Source organism: Salvelinus sp. IW2-2015, linkage group LG32 (assembly GCF_002910315.2).
Source record: "Salvelinus sp. IW2-2015 linkage group LG32, ASM291031v2, whole genome shotgun sequence".
Taxonomy (NCBI): Eukaryota; Metazoa; Chordata; class Actinopteri; order Salmoniformes; family Salmonidae; genus Salvelinus; species Salvelinus sp. IW2-2015.
In genome coordinates this window covers 37,309,249-37,322,033 of record NC_036871.1, presented here as the reverse complement: position 1 = coordinate 37,322,033, position 12,785 = coordinate 37,309,249, and the positions used below count along the sequence as shown (strand labels likewise).

The 12,785-nt window shown below is 45.7% G+C and overlaps 1 protein-coding gene across 1 annotated transcript in view; it reads left to right on the top strand.

Annotated features, from left to right (window-relative positions):
• The first annotated feature begins 1,306 nt into the window (after nucleotides 1-1,306).
• pspc1 (paraspeckle component 1) overlaps nucleotides 1,307-12,785 on the top strand; it is a 20,053-nt gene continuing 8,574 nt past the window's right edge. Inside the window, 7 exon segments of the mRNA XM_023978055.3 lie at nucleotides 1,307-1,856; nucleotides 2,203-2,504; nucleotides 2,622-2,717; nucleotides 2,921-3,117; nucleotides 8,291-8,375; nucleotides 8,465-8,476; nucleotides 8,478-8,571. Coding sequence (XP_023833823.1) covers nucleotides 1,434-1,856; nucleotides 2,203-2,504; nucleotides 2,622-2,717; nucleotides 2,921-3,117; nucleotides 8,291-8,375; nucleotides 8,465-8,476; nucleotides 8,478-8,571 — 1,209 coding nt within the window. The 5' untranslated portion in view covers nucleotides 1,307-1,433.

Below are 12,785 nucleotides of genomic sequence, written 5' to 3'. Positions count from 1 at the left end.
TTAGCACACAGACGATAAATTGGGTGTATCAGGGCTGTCTAGCACATTTGGTTAAAGAGACACCATGAATCCATCACGAGCTAGATACCTTTAAATTATTTTGCCACTGAGCTTGTCCAGGTGAAATATGAACCTTTGGCATAGATCTAGGACCAGCTTACCATCACCTTTAAGAAACCCTGTGTAAGAGGGAACACAAAACTGACTTAAGATCAATGTCTAGGGGCATCTTAGTACATCCTACTCTGAGGGAGTCACCCCCCACAGATCACTATGGAGATGAGGGAGGGGCATTCTAATATGACTGGGCGCTCTTCCTACCTACTGTATGAGTGACTGAATGGCTTGCGATGTCAAACTAGGGTATTCCTGAGTCAGACAATAYGAGACAAGAACAACTGGGCCCCACCTTACTTGACAGAAGGGGTACATTAATCTGCAATGAGGATAGAATACCAGCTGTCATAAACAGTAATGACAGCTTATGTCAGRTTATAACCAGTTTATGTGGGCTCTGGTCAACTATGTGGGGAATAGGGTTTTTCTTTCACAGTCAACTACCTGTCGTTTTTACACGTTATACAATACATACGGAATAGGGTGTATTTTACTGTCAGGCATCTGTGTCTGTCTGGTTTCCAGTGACCCTGGCGTCTTTTGTCATCACAATGGGCAAAAATGTGGCTACAGGGCCATTTAGTTGTGTGGAGGTCTGTGAATGCCATCGTTGTCACATGACCAGTCTCAGCCATCGTTGTCACATGACCAGTCTCAGACATCTCGCACAAAGAGACCAACCATCCCTTTTATCACCCATGAACCCCTTCCCTCCACTTTACCCCCATAGGATGTGTGTGCGTGTGTGCGTAAACTTTGGACCATTGACAGAGTGACTGAGTATGAGCTCTGCCCCATGCCTAAATGGCATTAATGATTATATAAGCAATAAGCATAGTGAGCCTACCAGTACCACTGCCAAGTGGAGTATTACTCCTACTGGTATAGTGTTCCCGCCTTGGGACGGGAACCAACATGCTGTTGTTACGAATATCAATAATTTAGATAGTAAAGTGTCAGCGGCAGCACACTGAATCTTCCCATGACATTGACCTTGAACATGTCTGAACATGTTGAACAAAGTGCGACACCAACATCAGCATCAGCATGCCACTYTGCCATGCAAAAACTTCCCGACATCCCTTGATCTTGTAAAAGTCTTCGTACCCCACCTGGTGGCCAAGGGGAAAAACACAGCCACGTTGAATACCTCACGTCAACGGTGCGCGCGCAGTCATCGCCATTTTGAGTTACAGCCGCACTTCGCTGGCTGATGACTGTAAGGAGGCACGGTTTTTTCGTTTCTGAAATATTTCTGCGCATTCAAAGCTATACTTACTGGATACATATTGTGAGGGATTTACTTCGCTCTAAGTATGGCTCACCGAAATCTAAAACAGGTCAACATTCAAAACAACGCACCGTCGCCGAAACCTCAGCAGCAGTACCGCCAGCAGCAGCAGCAGCAGCAGCAGCACACAAAGCGCAACATGGACTCTCCAGGCATGGAGCGAAGGCCGAATGTTGCGGATGGGAAAACCCCACCACCAAAGCCGCCGACGGCTGCCAGCCCTGCGGCAGAGGGGGAGGGTGGAGCCGGAGAGTCGCTGGAAATGACGCTGGATATAAAGAGTTTCAGGAGACCCGGGGAGAAAACCTTCACGCAGCGATGTAGGTTGTTCATCGGTAACCTCCCGACAGACCTCACGGAGGATGATTTCAAAAAACTGTTTTCAAAGTATGGCGAGGCTAACGAGGTGTTTATCAACCGAGACCGAGGATTCGGCTTCATTCGACTGGTAAGACTGCGTTTTAGAGTATTCAGTAATATCGAACTCCGTGGTGAAGGAAGCTCCTTTTGATTGTTGGAGTTTAGGCCGCTATAATATCGATACCCATCTGTTCCCCCTAGTTAGTTAGCTACTATTTATTACTCAGGCGGATGGGTCTGCCTGACCAATTGTTAAGCCTACTCCCCCACCTGAAACCATTCATTTCTTGATACATTGGGTCCCTTTGAAACATGCTTGACTAGATTATGGTAACACTATCTAGGTGGCAATTCTCATTAATCAATCAAGAGTGCATAAAAAAACGTTGAAAGTTTGCTATCAATAGAGCCTAACCTTTGACCTGGWATTCTAGGAAACCAGGACGCTGGCGGAGATTGCCAAGGCAGAGTTGGACGGCACAGTGCTGGGGAACCGACCTATCCGGATCCGCTTCGCCACGCACGGCTCTGCCCTCACAGTGCGGAACCTTTCCCCTGTGGTCTCRAACGAGCTCCTTGAGGAGGCCTTCTCGGAGTTCGGCCCAGTGGAAAGGGCTATCGTTGTGGTGGACGACCGCGGAAGGCCCACTGGGAAGGGCTTCGTGGAGTTTGCCAACAAACCTTGTGCTCGTAAAGCCCTGGATCGCTGTGCTGACGGGGCGCTGCTGCTCACCACGTAAGACAACCAACGACTGCATTTACTTAGTTACCTGGTTTACGAAATAACCCAAACGCACCAAATCAATTCCAAGCAGTGTTTGTGATAACTCCCATCTCACCGTGTTGTCTCCAGGTCTCCTCGGCCTGCCATAGTGGAACCCACCGAGCAGCTGGATGAAGAGGATGGACTCCCAGAGAAGTTGCTGGTGAAATCTGTACACTACCACAAGTACGTTATACACATGATCTCCTATTGGGAGTTTTACTCTCTGTACCAGTCTTGACAACGGGAGTTCTTTATCATAACCAGTATGAATTTGTTGATTTATTCACTTGCCCGTCGGTGTGTGTGTGTGCACCGTTCCACTTTCCTCATAGTCTCCCTGCAGGTCTTAGTCCAGCCACTAACCCCTCTCCTCCCTGTCTCTCCAGGGAGAGGGAGCACCCCCCGCGGTTTGCCCAGCCGGGGACATTTGAGTTTGAGTACTCGTCCCGCTGGAAGGCCCTGGACGAGATGGAAAAGCAGCAGAGAGACCAGGTTGAGCGCAACATCCGAGAGGCCAAGGAGAAGCTGGAGCAAGAGATGGAGGCCGCCAAGCACGAGCATCAGCTCATGATGATGAGACAAGGTACACACACTCAGAGGAACCTCTCACACACACCGAGGAAGACGCCCACTTTTCAAGGACAAAGTTAACATGTTACTTTTGTGTCGTGCGCATATTCAACATTAGCAGACAAGCCATAGGCTACTTCAAGTGTTGTCAGAAAACTGTCACGTGTGAATACAAAAAAACATTAATACCAAGCAACCCTTTCTCTCAGACTGATGTAATACCAAGCCAACCCTTCTCTCAGACCTGATGTAATACCAAGCACCCTCTCTCAGACTGATGTATACAAGCAACCCTTCTCTGCAGACCTGATGAATATTACCAAGCCAACGCCCCTCTCAGACCTGATGTAATACAAGCCAACCCTTCTTTCAGACTGATGTAATACCAAGCCAACCCCTCCTCTCAGCCTGATGTAATCCAAGCCAACCCTTTCTCTCAGACCTGATGTAATACCAAGCCAACCCTCCTCTAGACCTGATGTAATACAAGCAACCCCTCCTCCAAGACTGATGTATACCAAGCCACCTCCCTTTCTCTCAGACCTGATGTATTACCAAGCCCCCCTTTGCTCTCAGACCTGATGTAATACCAAGCCAACCCTCCTTTCTCTAGACCTGATGTAATACCAAGCCAACCTCTCCTCAGACTGATGTAATACCAAGCCAACCTTTCTCTCAGACTGATGTAATACCAAGCCACCCTCCTCTCAGACCTGATGTAATACAAGCAACCTTTCTTCAGACCTGATGTAATACAAGCAACCTTTCTCTCAGACATGAATGTAATACCAAGCCAACCCCTCTTCGAGACCTGATGTTTATACCAAGCCATCCCCTTTCCTCTCGAGACCTTGATGTATTACCAAGCCTGCCCCCTTTTCTCAGACCTGATGTAATACCAAGCCAACCCTCTTTTAGACCTGATGTATTACCAAGCCAACCCTCCTCTCAGACTGATGTAATACCAAGCCAACCCTCCTTCAGACCTGATGTTATACCAAGCCAACCCTCCTCTCAGACCTGATTGTAATACCAAGCCAACCCCTCTCTCTCAGACCTGATGTTAATACAAGCCAACCCTCCTCTCAGACCTGATGTATACCAAGCCAACCCCTTTCTCTCAGACCTGATGTAATACCAAGCAACCCCTCCTCTCGGACCTGATGTATACCAAGCCAACCCTTTTCTCAGACCTGATGTAATACAAGCCAACCCCTTCTCTCAGACCTGATTTAATAGCCAGCACCCCTTCTCTCAGACTGATGTAATACCAAGCCAACCCTCCTCTCAGACCTGATGTATACCAAGCCAACCCCTCCTCTCAGACCTGATGTAATACCAAGCCAACCCTCCTCTCAGACCTGATGTATCCCAAGCCAACCCCTCTCTCAGACCTGATTATCCAAGCCAACCTCTTTCTCAGACTGATGTAATAGCCAACCCTTTTCTCAACTATGTTACAAAGCAACCCCTCTCTCAGCCTGATGTAATACCAGCAACCCTTTCTAGACTGATGTAATACCAAGCCAACCCCTTCTCTCAGACTGATGTAATACAAGCCAACGCCCTTTCTCTCAGACCTGATTAATACCAAGCCACCCCTTTCTCTCAGACCTGATTGTAATACAAGCCAACCCCTTTCTCTCAGACCTGATGAATACCAAGCCAACTCCTCTCCTTAGCCCTGATGTAATACCAAACCACCCCTCTCTCAGACCTGATGTATTACCAAGCAACCCCCTCTCTCAGACCCTGATGTAATACCAAGCCAACCCTCTCTTAGACCTGATGTAATACCAACACCTCCTCTCAGACTGATGTAATTACCAAGCCAACCTTTTCTCTCAGACTGATGTAATACCAAGCCAACCCCCCTCTAGACCTGATGTATTACCAAGCCAACCCCTCCCTAGACCTGATGTAATACCAAGCAACCTCTCTCAGACCTGATGTATACAAGCCAACCTCCTCTCTCAGACCTGATGTTATACCAAGCCACCCCTTCTCTCAGACCTGATGAAATACCAAGCCAACCCTCTCTTAGACCTGATGTAATACCAAAGCACCCCTCCTCTCAGACCGATGTAATAACCAAGCAACCTCTTAGACCTGATGTAATACCAAGCCAACCCCTCTCAGACCTGATGTATACCAAGCCAACCCCTCCTCTCAGACCTGATGTTATACCAAGCCAACCCCTCTCTCAGACCTGATGTAATACAAGCCAACCCTCCTCTCAGACCTGATGTATACAAGCCAACCCCTCTCTCAGACTGATGTTATACCAAGCCAACCCCTCCTCTCAGACCTGATGTAATACCAAGCCAACCCTTTCTCTCAGACCTGATGTAATACCAAGCACCCCTCTCTCGACCTATGTTATACCCAAGCCAACCCCTTTCTCTCAGACCTGATGTATTACCAAGCCAGCCCCTTTGTCTAGACCTGATGTAATACCAACCCCTTTCTCTCAGACCTATGTAATACCAACAACCCCTCCTCTCAGACCTGATTAATACCAAGCCAACCCTTCTCTCAGACCTGATGTATACAACCAACCTCCTCTCAGACCTGATGTAATACGCAAAGCCAACACCCTCCTCTCAGACCTGATGTATACCAAGCCACCCTTCCTCTCAGACTGATGTAATACCAAGCCAACCCCTCTCTCAGACCTGATGTATCCAAGCCAACCCATTTCTCTCAGACCTGATGTAATACCAAGCAACCCATTTCTCTCAACCTATGTAATACCACCAACCGTCTCTCGACTGTTATGTAATACAAGCAATCCCTCTCTCGAGACCTGATGTTTACCAAGCCGCTGCCTCCTTTGTCTCAGACCTGATGTAATACCAAGCCAACCCCTCCTTTAGACCTGATGTAATACCAAGCCAACCCCTCCTCTCAGACCTGATGTAATACCAACCAACCCCTTTCTCTCAGACCTGATTAATACCGCAAGCCAACCCCTCCTCTCAGACCTGATGTAATACCAAGCCCCACCCATCTCTCAGACCTGATGTAATACCAAGCCAACCCATTCTCTCAGACCTGATGTAATACAAGTCAACCCCTCCTCTCGGACCTGATGTTATACCCAACCATCCCCTTTCTCTCGACACTGATGTATTACCCAAGCCTGCCCCTCTTAGTCTCAGACGTGATGTAAATCCAAGCCAACCCTCCTCTTTAGACCTTGATGTATTACCAAGCCAACCCCTCCTCTCAGACCTGAATGATACAAGCAATCCCTCCTCTCAGAACCTGATGTTATAACCAAGCCAACCCCTCCTCTCAGACCTGATGTAATACCAAGCCAACCCCTCCTCTCAGACCTGATGTATTACCAAGCCAACCCCTCCTCTCAGACCTGATGTAATACCAAGCCAACCCCTTTCTCTAGACCTGATGTAATACCAAGCCAACCCCTTCTCAGACCTGATGTTACAAGCCAACCCCTTTCTCAGACCTGATGTAATACCAAGCCAACCCCTTTCTCTCAGACCTGATGTAATACCAAGCCACCCCTCTCTCAGACCTGATGTAATACCAAGCCAACCCTCCTCTCAGACCTGATGTAATACCAAGCCAACCCCTCCTCTCAGACCTGATGTAATACCAAGCCAACCCCTCCTCTCAGACCTGATGTATATACCAAGCCAACCCCTCCTCTCAGACCTGATGTATATACCAAGCCAACCCTCTTTTCTCAGACCTGATGTAATACCAAGCCAACCCCTTTCTCTCAGACCTGATGTAATACCAAAGCCAACCCCTTTCTCTCAGACCTGATGTAATACCAAGCCAACCCCTTTCAGACCTGATGTAATACCAAGCCAACCCCTTTCTCTCAGACCTGATGTAATACCAAGCCAACCCCTTCTCTCAGACCTGATTTAATACCAGCCAACCCCTTCTCTCAGACCTGATGTAATACCAAGCCAACCCCTTTCTCTCAGACCTGATGAATACCAAGCCAACCTCCTCTCTAGACCTGATGTAATACCAAACAACCCTTCCTCTCAGACCTGATGTATTACCAAGCCAACCCTCCTCTCAGACCCGATTAATACCAAGCCAACCCATCTTAGACCTGATGTAATACCAAGCAACCCCTCCTCTCAGACCTGATGTAATACCAACCAACCCTTTTCTCTCAGACGTGTTAATACCAAGCCAACCCCCCTCTCAGACCTGATGTATTACCAAGCCAACCCTCCTCTAGACCTGATGTAATACCAAGCCAACCCCCTCTCAGACCTGATGTAATACCAAGCCAACCCCTCCTTCAGACCTGATGTATACCAAGCCAACCCCTTTCTCTCGACCTGTATACCAAGCCAACCTCCTCTAGACCTGATGTAATACCAACAACCCCTCTCTCAGACCGATGTAATACCAAGCCAACCCTCTCTAGACCTGATGTAATACCAAGCCAACCCCTCTCAGACCTGATGTATACTCCAAGCCAACCCCTCCTTCAGACCTGATGTATTATCCAAGCCAACCCCTCCTCTCAGACCTGATGTAATACAAGCCAACCCCTCCTCTCAGACCTGATGTATACCAAGCCAACCCCTCCTCTCAGACCTGATGTTACCAAGCCAACCCCTCCTCTCAGACCTGATGTAATACAAGCCAACCCCTTTCTCTCAGACCTGATGTAATACCAAGCAACCCCTCCTCTCAGACCGATGTTACCAAGCCAACCCCTTCCTCTCAGACCTGATGTAATACCAAGCCACCCTTTTCTCAGACCTGATGTAATACCAAGCCAACCCCTTTCTCTCAGACTGATGTAATAACCAAGCACACCCTCCTCTCAGACCTGATGTAATACCAAGCCAACCCCTTCTCTCAGACCTGATGTATACCAAGCCAACCCCTCCTCTCTCAGACCTGATGTATAGCAAGCCAACCCCTCTCAGACCTGATGTAATACCAAGCCAACCCCTCTCTCTCAGACCTGATGTAATAAGCAACCAACCCCTCCTCTCAGACCTGATGTAATACCAAGCAACCTCTCTCGACTGATGTAATACCAAGCAACCCCTCCTCTAGACCTGATGTATACCAAGCCAACCCCTTCTCTCAGACCTGATGTAATACCAAGCCAACCCTTTCTCTCAGACCTGATGTAATACCAAGCCAACCCATATTTCTCTCATCTTCTTCTTTCTCAGACCTGATGAGGCGTCAAGAGGAGCTGAGACGTCTGGAGGAGCTTCGCAACCAGGAGCTGCAGAAACGCAAGAATATAGAGATGAGGTACGTGTGTGTGTACCTCCCACTCTATTTTCTACTCATCACGAGGAGAGTCAGAAGTGTGTGTGTTAAACGTTCTCTCCTGTTTGTAGACATGAGGAGAGGTAGGCAGGAGGAGGAGATGATGCAGCGCCATCGAGAGCAGGAAGAGATGAGACGCCAACCGGACGGCTTCAAGCCAAACTATGCGGACACGTGAGTTCACCGAACAGACACAAACATGCACACAAAGGTCAGACCGGTTCAAGCCTAACTTCATGAAGAGTGTGATACACTTGGAGAACACACACACAGCCAACATAGACCTTCACATCAGTACAGTCAGTATCACTCATTTCTAGGTTTTTGAATACACAAACTATCACACTTTTTAAAAATGTTGTCATTTCAGAGAAGCGGTGTTCACACACTTTCATTCCACATGATTCTGCTGAGGGTCTGCGTTTATATGGGGATTTTGAGAACATTCTCGATTTTTAGGGTCAATCGATCAGTGTTGGGTGCTGAGAAAGATGCCTCAGTCCTACGCTCTACGTCACACTGATGATGATCAAGCATACAGGGATGGGCACGGTTATTAAATACCGGATATCGACCGAATGTTAGTATTCAATTACTTGAGTGTTAATTTTTTTTAGATGTGTATATATATATTTATTTATATAGACCTATTTTAACGATGAAAAGGCTTTGTCTATATTACGTCATCCTTGTGACATTTTTATCTACAAAGAAATACCAGGACATTTGAAATTCTTAGTTGAATTAAACATCAAACCTTTGAATGTAGTTTCTATAGCGGTGCGTTGAGCTACTGCTGGGTATTTAGCCCTCCAGGCTGCCCCGACTCGGTATGCCATTTTCCCCATTTCAAATAGCAATTACAGGCACTCCCTTGACAGAGTTTCCACAATACCTGACACAGATCAATGCAAAACACTAACCAGAAAATCTTTTTTTGTAGCAGAATCAGTTCTATCGCGGCGAAAATCAGACTTCTCTTTCGCTGTTGCTGTTAGCCAAACTACCGGAAYCGCAGTATCTCCGCTGTTTACCTCTGCCGTGTGCATGTGCATTTTTCGACTATCCGGATAAGTGATGATAAATAAGTGATGATATTATTTGAATAGTAAAATAATTTTGACTACCCATTCCTAAAGCATCCCAGAATGCTGCCTTTTTCTTTTCAACTAGTGTCCCATATCACTATAGGAGCATATCTTTTCTAGGTAACTACAGATTAACTTAGTGTACCGTGGTCCTGTGTGTGAAAGTCTAATAAAAATGTATTTTGGGTCAGTCTAGTTTATGGTAGCCTACTACCTATTTAGTGCTATTTCTTATGCACGTAGCATGTCACAATACCAACAGGGCTCTAGGTTTGGTTTTCGTATCTTCCAAAGACTTTAGCTTGAAAGACACAAACCTGATCTGAAATTGACCTCAAGCCGCTATTCTTTCTCCTTCTGACGGGACTGATAGGTGTAAGCAGTGCAGCGATTGCTCAACSTAACCCTCCAATGGGCTTAGGGTAGCAGCTGACGGCCACCATCTTGTTTACACCCATCTGGTCTTCAGATCTGCTAAAACCAAAAGAGAAAGGCCGAGGGGTTTTCATATTGGTTCATCGTTGTTCTACTGTGGTTTTCAGGGTGTATTTTTCTTACCAAACTGATGTCCAGCAGTAGCAGCCCTTCTAAGCAGTGTATCCACAATACTAGCTCACAGCTGCGACATAAAACACCATGTGACTGTCCCAGTTAGTACGTTATCATCAATTCAAATGTCGTTGTTATTTACCTGGTTTTCAACACCTGTTTTACTAAAGTAGTATGGAGAGGGACACCTGCTAGAACAAAATACTGTTATCTCTGCTGAGTGTGTCTGAAGTAATCTAGATCCTGTAACCGACAGCTTGGATTCTTGGTGGAACGTTAAGAGGGGAGAGGCTAATGATTGACAGACCCTTTCACCACTGTCTATTTGTGATGCTTGAGTGTCTTCCAGATGAGAGTAACTTCATTTCCAGAGAGAGTCCTCAGAATAGTTCTAAGGTTTCCATGAAGCGATAGGGAAACTTGAAAGTCACAGAATCTGTTAAAATATTGGCATGTCTAGAAATGGCCTGTGCAAGGCTGTGTCCTTTGGTATCTTCACTTATATAATCACTTGACAAAACACAAGGCAAAGAGTTGATCTGTCATCAGCTTTTTTTTGGTGGATTTTAATGTCTTCATTTCAAGCCTAAGTCTTGGTCCCAATTTTCATACTTAATATCTCCAGGCAACTTTTCATCATTGGAACTCTGTGATCATGGTTGTGGAACATACTGACGTCTCAGGAAACATGCGTTTACCTACCTAGCCTTTAGTGCACTGTATACTGCATGCCTGTGGATGTGATTTGCTTATGATGTTGCTTGCATAATAACTTTTCTTCTCTGTTTCTATTGTGTGTTGAGGCGCGTAGAGAAAGAGGACGCTGGGAAATATCGTACAAAGTCCCTCGGTTACAGCCACCCTTACACTACTCTTAGCATGAACTCTTGCTCCTATGCAACAGTTACAAACTCCTACAGCTTAACCCAAAACAACCGCACAAGGATTAACATAGATCTATTGTCGTACCTCTTACCATTAGTCTTAGGGATATTAGACGTGACTAGAACATGCTCGAAGCCTCAACACATTTACGAACAAACACTATACCTAACACACTTTTTTGCCTCCCTCCTTTACATTTACATTTTAGTATTTAGCAGACGCTCTCATCCAGAGTGACATTAGTGCATTCATCGAAAGAAAGCTAGGTAAAACGACCACATATCATGTAGTCATACATTTTTCCTCAATTAAAGTAATGTCAGCATGTCAGTTTATAGGGAACGAGCTGCAGTTAAAAGGAAAAGACGAGTGCAAGTTTAAAAAATAAAATGATGCTCCATCCCCCAACTTACTGCGCTATCGACCGAGGAATGAAAACCAAAAGGGGTGGTTGAATAGAAGTCCATAAGACAAAGCTGAACTACAACTTAGAAGTCAGAAGTGTCTGGCAATAATAGAACTTTTAAAGATCTATCAATTGGGCACCACTTTGTATTCAATGTGTCCCGTCATCCAGAGTGCCAAAGTTGTGCTCGTGTAAAACATACACAGGATTACAGTACAGTATATGTAGGCCTACTATTATTAGTGGCACTAGCAAAAGTCCTCACTTTAAATATTGTAAAAAAACAGACTTATAGTTATTATTATTTAGAACGCTACTCTAACACCGTTTCAGATAGAAATACCATTCAAACTTTAAAATGTGTAGTCTGGTCTGGATTAAGTTGCTTGCARACAGTTTTTTTCATAGCATATATGCCAATTAAAAAATATATTTTTACCCCCTTTTCTCCCCAATTTCGATCTTGTCTCACCGCTGCATCGCTGCTCTGGAGGCGAAGGTCGAGTCATGCGTCCTCTGAAACATTACCTGCCAAACCGCGCTTCTTAACACCCGCCAGCTTAACCCGGAAGCCAGCTGCACCAATGTGTTGGAGGAAACACTGTTCACTTGACGATCAAGGTCAGCCTGCAGGCGCCCGGCCCAGCACAAGGAGTCGCTAGAGCTGGATGAGCCAAATGAAGCTCCCCCTGTCAAACACTCCCCCTAACCCGGACAATGCTGGGCCAATTGTGCGCCACCTTATGGGATTCCCGATCACGGCCGGTTATGTAATACAGCCCGGGATCGAACACGGGTCTGTAGTGACACCTCTAGCACTACGATGTAGTGCCTTAGACTGCTGCGCCACTCGGGAGGCCCTACATATATACTTTTTAAATTATTACACTTTTTGTCCTTCTTAAAAAACTTAGTATAACAATGTGACTTTTTACACATCAGCTACTTTGACCACTTTCCCAACAATTTAGACAAAACTTAGAGGACATGAAATATTGGTCTTCTCTGCTATTCAAATCTGTGTGTATGTATGTTTGTGTGTGGAAGTGTTGATCTTCAATGTGGAACATTTGCATTGTATTCCAGGTAAGTATATTCAGGTGGAGCTGTAACTACATAACTAGAACACATTTTGTCCGCAAAAGATGAGTGAATGCAGCTGGTGAAGGATTTTTAGTGTCCATCCTCTCATTAACTATTTAAATGTACATGATTTGAAATATGTATACTTAATATGGAATATATAATATATGTACTATTTACCCATGTTTACTTTGTTTTAGCTGCGCAGTTTAAAATTCACAGGAAACTCAGATTTTACAACGTATATCTTAAGACATTTTGGACTAGGAGGTGTATTCTGTGGTTCTGCATTGTTTAGAATGTTGCTGGTAGAAATGCAATGTGTAGAGCTGACACTGTTCCCTATTACACGTTACAGAGCATGTCTGTTCTAAACAATGC